Source organism: Rhinoraja longicauda, chromosome 1 (genome assembly GCF_053455715.1).
Source record: "Rhinoraja longicauda isolate Sanriku21f chromosome 1, sRhiLon1.1, whole genome shotgun sequence".
Classification (NCBI taxonomy): Eukaryota; Metazoa; Chordata; class Chondrichthyes; order Rajiformes; family Arhynchobatidae; genus Rhinoraja; species Rhinoraja longicauda.
The window spans coordinates 28,725,062-28,738,311 of NC_135953.1; the positions used below are offsets into that span (position 1 = coordinate 28,725,062).

At 43.3% G+C, this 13,250-nt stretch overlaps 1 protein-coding gene across 1 annotated transcript in view; it reads right to left on the reverse strand.

Annotated features, from left to right (window-relative positions):
- atp8b1 (ATPase phospholipid transporting 8B1) overlaps positions 1 to 13,250 on the reverse strand; it is a 114,822-nt gene that overhangs the window by 12,992 nt on the left and 88,580 nt on the right. Inside the window, exons 20-22 of the mRNA XM_078409544.1 lie at positions 10,623 to 10,698; positions 9,072 to 9,189; positions 4,658 to 4,940 (exon numbers count right to left, since the gene is read on the reverse strand). Coding sequence (XP_078265670.1) covers positions 4,658 to 4,940; positions 9,072 to 9,189; positions 10,623 to 10,698 — 477 coding nt within the window. The remainder of the gene's footprint in view (positions 1 to 4,657; positions 4,941 to 9,071; positions 9,190 to 10,622; positions 10,699 to 13,250) is intronic.

Sequence of the window (13,250 nt, forward strand, 5' to 3'; positions counted from 1 at the left end):
CTCCCCTCCTAAACAATTCAAACTTTTGACAATCCTCTAACTGCAACATTTGCAACTCTCTGATCCTTTTGTCTCACACCTTTGTGTTCATCTCTGGCATTTGTCCAACCATCGCCTATCAAAATCCACCCTCACCCGCTATGACCTGCCATGCTTTATACTGCCCCTCCACTATTCCTGTGAGCTGCCATGCTTTGACCTTCACCCACCCACCCCTGCAATCAGTCTGAAGAAGGGTCCTGATCTGAAACGTTACCTATCCATTTTCTCCAGGGTTGCTGCCTGAACTGCTGGGTTACTATCACTTTGTGCCCTTTCTTGGGAAACCAGCATCTGCAGTTCCTTGTTTCTACAATTCAAAACCTTAGCTGTGCTGTCTACCCAAGCTTTATTACAGCCCTCTTTATAATGGATTTTGGTTATAGGGGACAGAGCATCCCCACAATAATCAGACATCACCATCTCTTTAAGAGCACGCTACTAGTTACACAGCGGAGTCCATGAAATTAACAAGCAATTGCTTCCCTGAACACTTATGCAATGAAACTTCTTTAAACAGTAACAAACAGCCTTTAGTATTTTTAGCTTGCAGCGGGGCGGCATGTTGGCACAGCAGTAGAGCTACTGCCTTAACGCGCCAGAGACCTGGGTTTGAACCTGACGACAGGTGCCGTCTGTCCGAAGTTTGTACATTCTCCCCGAACAAAATATGTACCTGCACTCTAGATTCCAGTGCAGGCCAATTCTCTGAATGCATTCAAGAGAGAGCTAGATAGAGCTCTTAAGGATAGCAGAGTCAGGGTGTATGGGGAGAAGGCAGGAACGGGGATACTGATTGAGAATGATCAGCCATGATCACATTAAATGGCGGTGCTGGTTCGAAGGGCCGAATGGCCTACTCCTGCACCTATTGTCTATTGTCTATTCCTCTGCTCCACAATATTCCCCAGAGCCCTGCCATTCACTGCATAGTTCCTGCCCATGTTAAACTTCCCTAAATACACCACCTCACATTCCTTTATACTAAATTCCACCAACCATTCCTTAGCCCACCTGGCCAACCGATCAAGATCCTGCTGCAATTTTTGACAGCCATCTTCACTATCTACACTTTCATCTGCAAACTTGCTAAATATGCAATGTACGTTCACATCCAAATAATTGATATAGATAACAGCAGTGGGCCCAGCACTCAACCAAGAAGCACCACACTAATTACAAGCCTCCAGTCCCAAAAGCAAAGTTGCACCATCATCCTCTGCTTCCTTCCATGAAGCCAATTTTCTATCCATTCAGCTATCGAGCTTTGAATCCCATGCGATCTACATAACATTCCAGAGCAGTTTACCATCTAGAAACTTGTTGAATGCCTTGCTGAAATCCATATACACAACATCGACAGCTCTGCCCTCAATACCCTTTTTGGTCACATTTTCAAAAAACTCAAGATTCATGAGACATGACCTCCCTGCTGACTATCTCCAATCAGCCCTTGTCCATTTAAATGCATATATATCTTATCCCTCAGAACTAAATGCATATATCTTATCCCTCAGAACTAAATGCATGTATATCTTATCATAGAGTTATAGTCATAGAGTCATAGAGTCATACAGTGTGGAAACAGGCTCCTCGGCCCAACTCGTCCACACCGGCCAACAATGTTCCAGCTCCACTAGTCCCACTTGCCTGCGCTTGGTCCACATCCCTCCAAGATCTCCCTTCATCCTCCTGCGCTCCATGGAATAGAGATGCAGCCGACTTGACTTCTCCCTTTAGCTCACGCCCTCTAATCCGGGCAACATCCTCGTAAATGTTTTCTGAACCCTTTCAAGCTTGAAAATATCTTTCTTACAACATGGTGCTCGGAACTGAACACAATTTTCTAAATGCGGTCTCACCAACGCTTTATACAACTGCAACATGACCTCCCAACTTCTTCACTCAATACTCTGACTGATGAGGGCCAAAGTGCCAAAAGTCTTTTTGACCACCTTATCTACCTGCGACTCGACCTTCAAGAAACCATGCACCTGTACTCCTAGATCCCTCTGCTCTACAACACCACCCAGAGGCCTACCATTTACAAGGTCCTGCCCTTGTTCGACATCCCAAAATGCAACACCTCACACTTTTCTGTATTAAATTCCATTAACCATTCCTCTGCCCACCTGGCCAATCAATCCAGATGCTGCTGCAATTGTTCACAACCATCTTCACTATCTGAAAAACCACAAACTTTTGTATCATCTGCAAATTTGCTAATCTTGCCCTGTATGTTCTCATCCAAATCATTCATGTAGATGACAAACAGTAATGGGCCCAGCACCGAACCCTGAGGCACACCACAAAACATCTCACTTGGCCGATGTTCCTTTCCCCTCAAATAACCTGCTCCAGTCAACTTGAGCGAGACCTTCTCTTATACCCTCAAAGTTGGTCTTACCCCAGTTGAGCATTTTAACACATGGAACCTCTCCGTCCCTATCCATAATGATCTTAAACCTAATTGAACTGTGGTCACTGGTCCCAAAAGGCTCCTCCACCCACACTTCATTAACTTTCCCTTCCCAGTTTCCCCAAACTAGATCCAGCGTTGCCCTCTCACATGTGGGGGCCTCCACATACTGCTTAAGAAAACTCTCATGAAGACTTTTGAGGAATTGCATCCCATCTAAACTGTTTAGGCTATGATTTTCCCAGTCTATATTGGGAAAGTTAAAATCCCCTACTACAACACCCTTATTTGACCTGCAGTTGTCTGCAATCTCCTAGCACATTTGTTCTTCTAATTCCCATTGACTATTCTGTGGTCTGTTGTACACCCCCAACAAGGTGATCATCCCTTTCTTATTCCTCAGCTCCATCCATATAGCTGATTAATGACTTAGACGAAGGGATTAAAAGTACCATTAGCAAATTTGCAGATGATACTAAGCTGGGGGGTAGTGTGAATTGTGAGGAAGATGCAATAAGGCTGCAGGGTGACTTGGACAGGTTGTGTGAGTGGGCGGATACATGGCAGATGCAGTTTAATGTAGATAAGTGTGAGGTTATTCACTTTGGAAGTAAGAATAGAAAGGCAGATTATTATCTGAATGGTGTCAAGTTAGGAGGAGGGGGAGTTCAACGAGATCTGGGTGTCCTAGTGCATCAGTCAATGAAAGGAAGCATGCAGGTACAGCAGGCAGTGAAGAAAGCCAATGGAATGTTGGCCTTCGTAACAAGAGGAGTTGAGTATAGGAGCAAAGAGGTCCTTCTACAGTTGTACCGGGCCCTGGTGAGACCGCACCTGGAGTACTGTGTGCAGTTTTGGTCTCCAAATTTGAGGAAGGATATTCTTGCTATGGAGGGCGTGCAGCGTAGGTTCACTAGGTTAATTCCCGGAATGGCGGGACTGTCGTATGTTGAAAGGCTGGAGCGATTGGGCTTGTATACACTGGAATTTAGAAGGATGAGGGGGGATCTTATTGAAACATATAAGATAATTAGGGGATTGGACACATTAGAGGCAGGAAACATGTTCCCAATGTTGGGGGAGTCCAGAACAAGGGGCCACAGTTTAAGAATAAGGGGTAGGCCATTTAGAACGGAGATGAGGAAGAACTTTTTCAGTCAGAGAGTGGTGAAGGTGTGGAATTCTCTGCCTCAGAAGGCAGTGGAGGCCAGTTCGTTGGATGCTTTCAAGAGAGAGCTGGATAGAGCTCTTAAGGATAGCGGAGTGAGGGGGTATGGGGAGAAGGCAGGAACGGGGTACTGATTGAGAGTGATCAGCCATGGTCGCATTGAATGGCGGTGCTGGCTCGAAGGGCCGAATGGCCTACTCCTGCACCTATTGTCTATTGTCTATTGCCTCTCGAGATGAACCGTCCGTAATGTCACCTCTGAACACAGTGTGACATCCTCCTGAGCCAATAATGCAAACCCCTCCGCTTTTTCTCTCATCCATCTCTCCTGAAGCTCCTGTCCCCCGGAGCATTGAGCTGCCGGTTCTGCCCCTCCCTTAACCAAGTTTCAGTCATTATCCCTCTGTGAACCAAAGAACTGGGTTTTGCAATCTATCTTTGCTCATTTCAAAAGAGATGAAACTGCATTTTGTCATGCGAAGTGATTCATGAGTTCTCAGAAAAGCCAAATAACATTTCTTCAATACAACCAGACATGTCGAATGCATATTACACTTCAGCTGAACGACAAAAATCAGGTTTTTAATTAATAACATCCATTTAAAAAAAATGATCAGTTCAATTTCAGCCCTTAGAAAAATCCTAATGCATCAGAATTGTTTGAAATAGCACTGAAACCATGTGACAAAGATTGAGAAATACTCAAGGTTTCGCAATGTCTTCAGGAAGGAATCTATTCCACTACCATGCTATGCACTCTGCAGCCAATCTTCCTCTAACCATGTTTTTAAAAGCATATTATTTCAAAAAGCAAAACAAAAATTATTGGATTGCGTATTCCAGATGCCCCAGTTCGATTTTGTATCAAGTCGAATTTCACATCGATTCAATGCTAAAACAATGCCAGATAGCTAATGCCCTTTCATTCTTCCCCTCGTAGGATTCAATTCAACCCGAAAGGTTGCAAGAAAAAATAGACAAAAGTAGAATTACAAGAAACCCACATTATTTTAAGAGATCATTGCACTCACTTTTAATCATGTTAACATCATTAGCTCCATCTCCAATCGCCAGGGTAATTGCTTTCTTATATTTTTTCACTAAACTCACGACCATGGCTTTCTGTTTGGGGGTGACGCGGCAGCAGATTACTGCAGAACACTGACAGGCCAAATCTACAAAATCTTTCTGCCTTATTTCTTTAGCAGCTTCATTTATTTCATTCTTTTCCATTTGCATCTTCTTCTCGCTCTCAGTTTTCGGTCGCTTGAACCATTTCCTTTTTCTTCTTTTCTTTTCTTTGAGTATTTCATTCTGGAAAAGAAATGCATTAAAAAAACATGGGAACAGGACTAAACTATTTGGCCAATCAAGCCTGTTCTCCCATTTATTAAGATCTATTGTCCATCAATCTGCATGCCATTCTTCCCAATCCCTTCATACCTTTGGTTAAAGAGACACTCTCAGATATTACCATGCATGAAAATAAATAAGGGTCATGAGGAAACTCAGCATATGTCGAGAGAAACATTAAGAATGCTCACTAATAGTTTACCAAGAGACTGATCTGGTCAAACTCCTCGATGATATTCACTGACAGCATCTAAATATCTTCCCTTATTTGTTAGAGATAAACTGTTTAACTTGGAGATTTATTTTTTGATTAAGTAACAAGAGGGTGCTGTAGAGAGGGAAAAAACATTTGACGTGAGATGTGTGTACTTCCAACCCAGCTTGAACATGGTGCCACATATTAGGGAAGAAAGGGTTGCAGCTAGGTAACAGGATACAATAATAAATAATTGGTTGTTAATTGTACTGCTTTGTCTAGTTTTGGAGAGACAGCGTGGAAACAGGCCCTCCGGCCCACAGAGTCTGCACCGACCAGCAATCCCCGCACATTAACAATATCTCACACACACTTGGGACAATTTACATTTATACCAAGCCAATTAACCTATAAACCTGTACTCTTTGGAGTGTGGGAGGAAACCGAAAATCTCGGAGAAAACCCATCCAGGTCACGGGGAGAACGTATAAATTCCGTACAGACAAGCACCCTGAGGTCAGGATTGAACCCCAGTCTCTGGTGCTGTAAGGCAGTGCCTCTACCGCTGCGCCACCGTGTCGCCCTTAGGAAGTTTGATATTATAGAAAATAACGTGCATTCCCTTAACACGGTACAGAGCCCACACCTCCCCCTGTGAATGCCAACACGTTTACTACAAGGAATCATTTTCACCAAAATGCTTCAAAGTTATAGGCTGTCAAAAATTGCAGTAGAATCTTGATCAGTTGGGAAGGTGGGCTGAGAAATGGTTGATGGAATTTAATACAGAGAAATGTGAAGTGTTGCATTTTGAGAGCACTAACATGGGCACAACCTACACAGTGAATGGTAGGGCTCCGGGGAGTGTTGTAGAGCAGAGGGATGTAGGAGCACAGGTACATAGTTCGTTGAAAGTGGCATCACACGAAGATAGGGTGATCAAAAAGGGTATTGGCACATTGGCTTTCATCAGTCAAGAGTATTGAGTATAGAAGTTGGGAGGTCATGTTGCAGTTCTTTCAGACAACTGGTGAGACCGCATTTAGAGTATAGTGTTAGTTTTGGGCTCCAAGAAAATATAGGAAAGATGTTGTCAAACTGGAATGGGTGCAGAGAAGATTTATGAGGATGTTGCCTGGACTTGAGTATCTGAGCTACAGAGAGAGGTTGGGCTTCCTGGAGTGCAGGGGATGAGTGGTGATCTCATAGAGGTGTACAAAATCATGAGAGGAATAGATCGCTTCAATACCCAGAGTCTCTTGCCCAGAGGAGGGGAATCAAGAACCAGATGACATAGGTTTAAGATGCGGGTAGGAAAGATTCAATAGGAACTCAAGAGGTAACTTTTTCACACAAAGGGTAGTGGGTGCATGGAACAAGCTACCAAAGGAGGTAGTTGAGGCTGGGAGTATCCCAATGTTTAATAAACAGTTAGGACAGGTTTAGAGGGATAGGAGTCACACACAGGCAGGTGGAACGATTGTAGATGAGACATAAGGTTGCCAACTGTCTCATGTGCTGGGTCCAGGAAAGATCTTCGAAAATACGCAGGTCCAAGAATTTGAAGCTTTTGACTCTCTCCACCATCATCCATCCCGTTGATATAACCAGGATTGATTGTGGGTCCTCATCCTTCTTCTTCCAAAGTCCACAATCAGTTCTTTGGTTTTAGTGATATTGAGAGCCAGGTTGTTGTGCTGGCACCATTTGGTGATCTCACTTCTATACTCTGACTCATCACAAACTCATCACGGTAATTCGTCCACCAACGGTGGTGGTCATCGGCGAACGTGAAGATGGAGTTCGCACTATGTCTGCCAGCACAGTCATGAGCATAGAGCAAGTAGAGCAGGGGGCCGAACACGCAGCCTGAGGTGCTCCCGTACTGATTGTTAATGAGGAAGAAGTATTTTTGCCAATTCCAACAGACTGTGGACGATGAAGTTGAGGATCCAATTGCAGAGGGATGCGCAGAGACCCAGTTCCGTGAGCTTGGTAACCAGCTTGGAGGGGATGATGGTATTGAACACCAAGCTGTAGTCTATAAACAACAGCCTGACTTAAGTGTTTTTATTGTCCAAGTGGTCCAGTGCAGAGTGGAGAGCCAGTGAATTTGCATCCTCCGTTGACCTGTTGTGACGGTAGGCAAACTGTAGTGGGTCAAGGTTCTTGTTGAGGTAGGAGTTGATATCCACCATAACCAACCTCTCTAAGCACTTCTTCACTACAGACGCTAGTGCCAGTGGTTGATAGTCGTTGGGCACGTCACCTCTCTCTTCTTCGGCATCGGTATTATTGATGCCCTCTTAAAGCAGGCATTAAATCCATGGCTCAAATTCTTCACAAAGAAGTTTTTGGAACTTGCTGAGAGCACTTCATTGATTTCCCCAATTGCCATGCAAAAGTTTTCACTTCTCATCAATCGGAAGAGACAGGAAGGAAGAACGGGACAATTTCCTGTGGAATGGACGAGGCTGCTCCTTCGAAGGGCAGTGTCGCAGTCGGGGAATTATTTAGTTTAGTTTAGAGATTAGAGTGCGGAAACAAGCCCTTCGGCTCACTGAGTCTTCGCCGACCAACGATCCCCGATACACTAGCACACGCTACACACTAGGGATAATTTACAATTTTTTCAGAAGCCAATGAACCTGCAAACCTGCACATCTTTGGAGTGTGGGAGGAAACCGGAGCACCCAAGGAAAACCCATGCTGTCACAGGGAGAACATACAAACTCAGTACAGACAGCACCCGGTCAGGATCGAACTCGGGTATCTGGCGTTGTAATGTAGCAACTCTACCACTGCATCACCATGCCGCCCCGATGTGTTCCTTCCCTCAGATGACAGAATTTTTCCTCGTCTTTGTTCTCAATGGGGTGGGCACCTGGTGACTGAGCCATAGTGAAGGCAGAAAGTGCATTGTAAGAATCTGGAAAGATTCTGGAAATAAGGAAACTGATGCAATTGTGCTAACTGTGGAGGGATCGCCCTGCCACATGGCAGAGAGCAGCTCATTGCCAAGGTCCTCACCTGCATCCACATCGTGGCCAAGGAGTATCACAGTAAGCTGACAAGGGCACTGCACTAGCAATTCATTCTTGATAAAGTGCAAAGAGAGATTTTCTAAAGTTCTACTAACCCCCTATTTCTTTTTGATCTTATTTAACTTACATCAAAGATGTGACACTCTCAGGAAAACAATATTTTGTTGTAAAATATGTTTTGCATTTTAAAGCCAGAAATTCCATGTAACTTTAATTTAACATGTTTACTTAGAAGATTAATTGTAATTCTGTATTTAGACATCTTTGGAGTGTGGGAGGAAATCGGAGGGGATCTTATCGAAACGTAAATGATTATTAAGGGGTTGGACACGTTAGAGGCAGGAAACATGTTCCCAATGTTGGGGGAGTCCAGAACCAGGGGCCACAGTTTAAGAAAAAGGGGTAGGCCATTTAGAATGGAGATGAGGAAAAACTTTTTCAGTCAGAGAGTTGTGAATCTGTGGAATTCTCTGCCTCGGAAAGCAGTGGAGGCCAATTCTCTGAATGCATTCAAGAGAGAGCTAGATAGAGCTCTTAAGGATAGCGGAGTCAGGGGGTATGGGGAGAAGGCAGGAACGGGGTACTGATTGAGAATGATCAGCAGCACATTGAATATGAATTGAATGTGCTGGCTCAAAGGGCCGAATGGCCTACTCCTGCACCTATTGTCTAGACACACCCAGAATGATTCTCTATTGAACTCATTACAGAGTAATCTGTTGAAAAATGCCCCTTGTCTGTAGAAGGTGCATTTAAATTATATGAGATGTTATTGGACTGGAAATTAGCCCATTTGTACAGCTGTAGATTTTGTTTTGCAAACATAAAAATTGAACAACACTAATTACTCACCAACCAAGAGCCAGTGATTATCATTGCAGGGTTTTCATCACTTTTGAAGATATTTTGTGTGGGGGCCTTGGGCTCTCTGGGGGTCAAATTTGTTCCTTGCATTTTCGTGAGCATGGTACTGAAAAGGTATTTAATAAAAAATAATATAATTTAAATTTACGGCAAAAGTACTGCAGATACGATGCTGATCACATTCAGCACTACTCTTTCTGCACAAGATCACAGTTCTAGAGTGCCTTCATACATCTTTTTGAAAAAATATTTCCCAACTAAAGATTTGTAATGTTCCGTGGAAGGGATCCCTTCTGGAACAGTTGGATGTAAAAAAAAATATTGTCCACCCTAAAAGTTACAAAGCTATTAATCCAGATATGCATTTATCAAGAGGTCATGGGAACATTAACTTTTGATACATTCATGTAAGCTATAACCCATTTACATGATTACATGATAATGGACTTCTTATGATCTACCAGCCACCATCTGGTGTTGAGTAGGTTGGAACATGGTCTTCATGTCAGCATAGTGCTGCTGCTTCTCCCAAATTGGGCTGGAGCTTCCAATCCAAAAAAAACAGTATTTGTAATTAATTAGCCTGTGGTCATTCAAAATCTAATGTATCGTTATTACCGTTGAGTGATCAAACCTTCCTTGTTTCATGTGGGAGGGTAGCCAGGAGTCTCCACACAGGTGCCAGCTAATAATGATGAATTGAGGAGAGTCTGTTGCTTTGAATACCCAGGGTCCTGTTGCCACCTAATGTGTTGGGATTAAAGAGTGGACCCAAGCCCTTTGGCCCAGCCAACCTCTTAATGTACCATTGATGGTGAAAAAACCCCAAACTGATTGCAGAACCTACAAATCTGAAACTGAAACCAATTACTGGAAGTTTAATGCCAGTAAACAGCATCTGTGAGAGGGAAACAGAACTGAGATTTCAAAGTTAGTTATGATGAATGTCTAATTGCCATATTCACTCTGATCGCCAGCAACAAGGAAGTTAATTGTAGCGGTCAGAGTGAATATCTTTTCATGTCAATTCTATACAGGGCTTTCATTATCTGGTAGGTTTCAACGCTCATCCTTCTAAACTCCAGTGAGTGACTGCATCAGATTCCTGAAGAAGGGTCTCGACCCAAAACATCACCCAGTCCTCTCCAGAGATGCTGACTGTTCCGCTGAGTTACTCCAACATTTTGTGTGTATCTTTCTGAAGCAGTCTCTCTTCAGAGTTCCCTCTTAACAGATTATGAGGAAATTTTCACTGAAAAAAATTTCTATCATCCCTGACCCGTGACTGCTCAGTTGAGAAACACCAGAGTCTATTTTTTGGAAGCACACAGGCCTGTTAAGCACCTCGTAGTCCAGCAGTAGCAGTCTACAAGTTCCACATTGGTCTCAATCACCTTAGAACTAGAGTGGAAGTTATACTTGCCATAAAGTAATGCTAAAAATGACAAGAACAGTGACTGTACAACAAAGAGGATTTTGCAAACAAAATTGCTGTGCAATTAGGAATTATATCTTCTAGTTTGGTAAATATATACTTACTTAATTTCCTCTCCATCATATAGGGTCATTTCATTTGTTAGCAATTGACAGGAAAAACCAATGTTTTCAGCAGTTTCTAGTTTAAACAAATTGTTTTTATTAGAACACAATCTATTTAAATGAGAATATTAAATATAACATTAACGACTAGGAAAATAACAGACTTGAATTTCTCTGTTATTAGTTTTCATTTTCAAAGAATTAAGTTACATGTCGATCCACACAAAAGTAAATCATAGAAACATATAAGGAAAGATTGGAAAGACGGCTTGTATTCGCTGGGATTTAGAAGGATGAGAGGGGATCTTATAGAGACGTATAAAATTATAAAAGGACTAGACAAGCTAGATGCAGGAAAAATGTTCCCAATGTTGGGGGAGTCCAGAACCAGGGGCCACAGTCTAAGAATAAAGGGGAGGCCATTTAAAACTGAGGCGAGAAGAAACTTTTTCACCCAGAGAGTTATGAATTTGTGGAATTCTCTGCCACAGAAGGCAGTGGATGCCAATTCACTGGATGAAGTTAAAAGAGAGTTAGATAGTGCTCTCGGGTCTAATGGAATCAAGGGATATGGGGAGAAGGCAGCACAGGTTACTGATTGTAGATGATCAGCCATGGGGACCAACATTCTGGCAGGCAGTTTTGCTAGCGCTACAAGCATGGCTTTAAACTAAGTAGTGGGGGGGAGGGGTTGACAAATTGGGAATATGAAGATGGAGTTAAAGGGGAAGCGAATACAGGAGAAACTGTAAAGGACTCTCGAATGAATGGGAAGAGAAGTTCTAGAAGGGATATGAGAGTAAGGTCAGGGCCAATTGTGACCGGTGTGAGAGGGGAGGTTAATACCGGTTAAAGTGTTGTATTTAAATGCGCGAAGTATAAAAAATAAAGTGGATGAGCTTGAGGCTCAGTTAGACATTGGCAAGTATGATGTTGTGGGAATCACTGAGACATGGCTACAAGAGGACCAGGGCTGGGAGCTGAATATTCAGGGGTACACAACGTACAGAAAAAACAGGCAGGTGGGGAGAGGGGGCGGGATAGCTCTGTTGGTAAGGAATGATATTCACTCCCTTGCAAGGAGTGACATAGAATCAGGAGATGTAGAATCAGTATGGATAGAGATGAGGAATTGTAAGGGTAAAAAGACCCTAATGGGAGTCATCTACAGGCCCCCAAACAGTAGCCTCGACATAGGGTGCAAGTTGAATCAGGAGCTAAAATTGGCATGTCGCAAATGTAATGCTACGGTGGTCATGGGAGATTTCAACATGCAGGTAGACTGGGAAAATCAGGTTGGTAATGGACCCCAGGAAAGAGAGTTTGTGGAGTGCCTCCGAGATAGATTCTTAGAACAGCTTGTACTGGAGCCTACCAGGGAGAAGGCAATTCTGGATTTAGTGTTAAGTAATGAACCTGACCTGATAAGGGGACTTGAGGTAAAAGAGCCATCAGGAGGCAGTGACCACAATATGATAAGTTTTACTCTACAAATTGAGAGGGAGAAGGGAAAATCGGAGGTGTCAGTATTACAGTATAGCAAAGGGGATTACAGAGGCATGAGGCAGGAGCTGGCCAAAATTGACTGGAAGGAGGCCCTAGCAGGGAAGACTGTGGAACAGCAATGGCAGGTATTCCTGGGAATAATGCAGAAGTTGCAGGATCAATTTATCCCAAAGAGGAGGAAAGATTCTAAGGGGAGTAAGAGGCACCTGTGGCTGACAAGGGAAGTCAAGGACAGCATAAAAATAAAAGGGAAGAAGTATAACATAGCAAAGAAGAGTGGGAAGCCAGAGGATTGGTACTCTTTTAAGCGACAACAGAAGATTACTAAAAAGACAATACGGGGAGAAAAGATGAGGTACGAGGGTAAGCTAACCAATAATATAAAGGAGGATAGTAAAAGCTTTTTTAGGTATGTGAAGAGGAAAAAAATAGTCAAGGCAAATGTGGGTCCCTTGAAGACAGTAGCAGGGGAATTTATTATGGTGAACAAGGAAATGGCAGACGAGTTGAACCGGTACTTTGGATCTGTCTTCACTAAAGAGGATACAAACAATCTCCCAGATGTTCTAGTGGCCAGAGATCCTAGGGTGACAGAGGAACTGGAGGAAATCCACAGTAGGCAGGAAAACGTTTTGGGTAGACTGATGGGACTCAAGGCTGATAAATCCCCAGGGCCTGATGGTCTGCATCCCAGGGTGCTTAAGGAGGTGGCTCTAGAAATTGTGGACGCATTAGTGATTATTTTCCAATGTTCTATAGATTCCAGGTCAGTTCCTGTCGATTGGAGGGTAGCTAATGTTATCCCACTTTTCAAGAAAGGAGGGAGAGAGAAAAAACGGGAAATTATAGACCAGTTAGTCTGACATCAGTGGTGGGGAAGATGCTGGAGTCAATTATAAAAGACGAAATTGCGGAGCATTTGGATCGCAGTAACAGGATCGTTCCGAGTCAGCATGGATTTACGAAGGGGATATCGTGCTTGACTAATCTACTGGAATTTTTTTGAGGATGTAACTAGGAAAATTGACAGGGGAGAGCTGGTGGATGTGGTGTACCTCGACATTCAGAAAGCCTTCGACAAGGTCCCACATAGGAGATTGGTGGGCAAAATTAGAGCACATG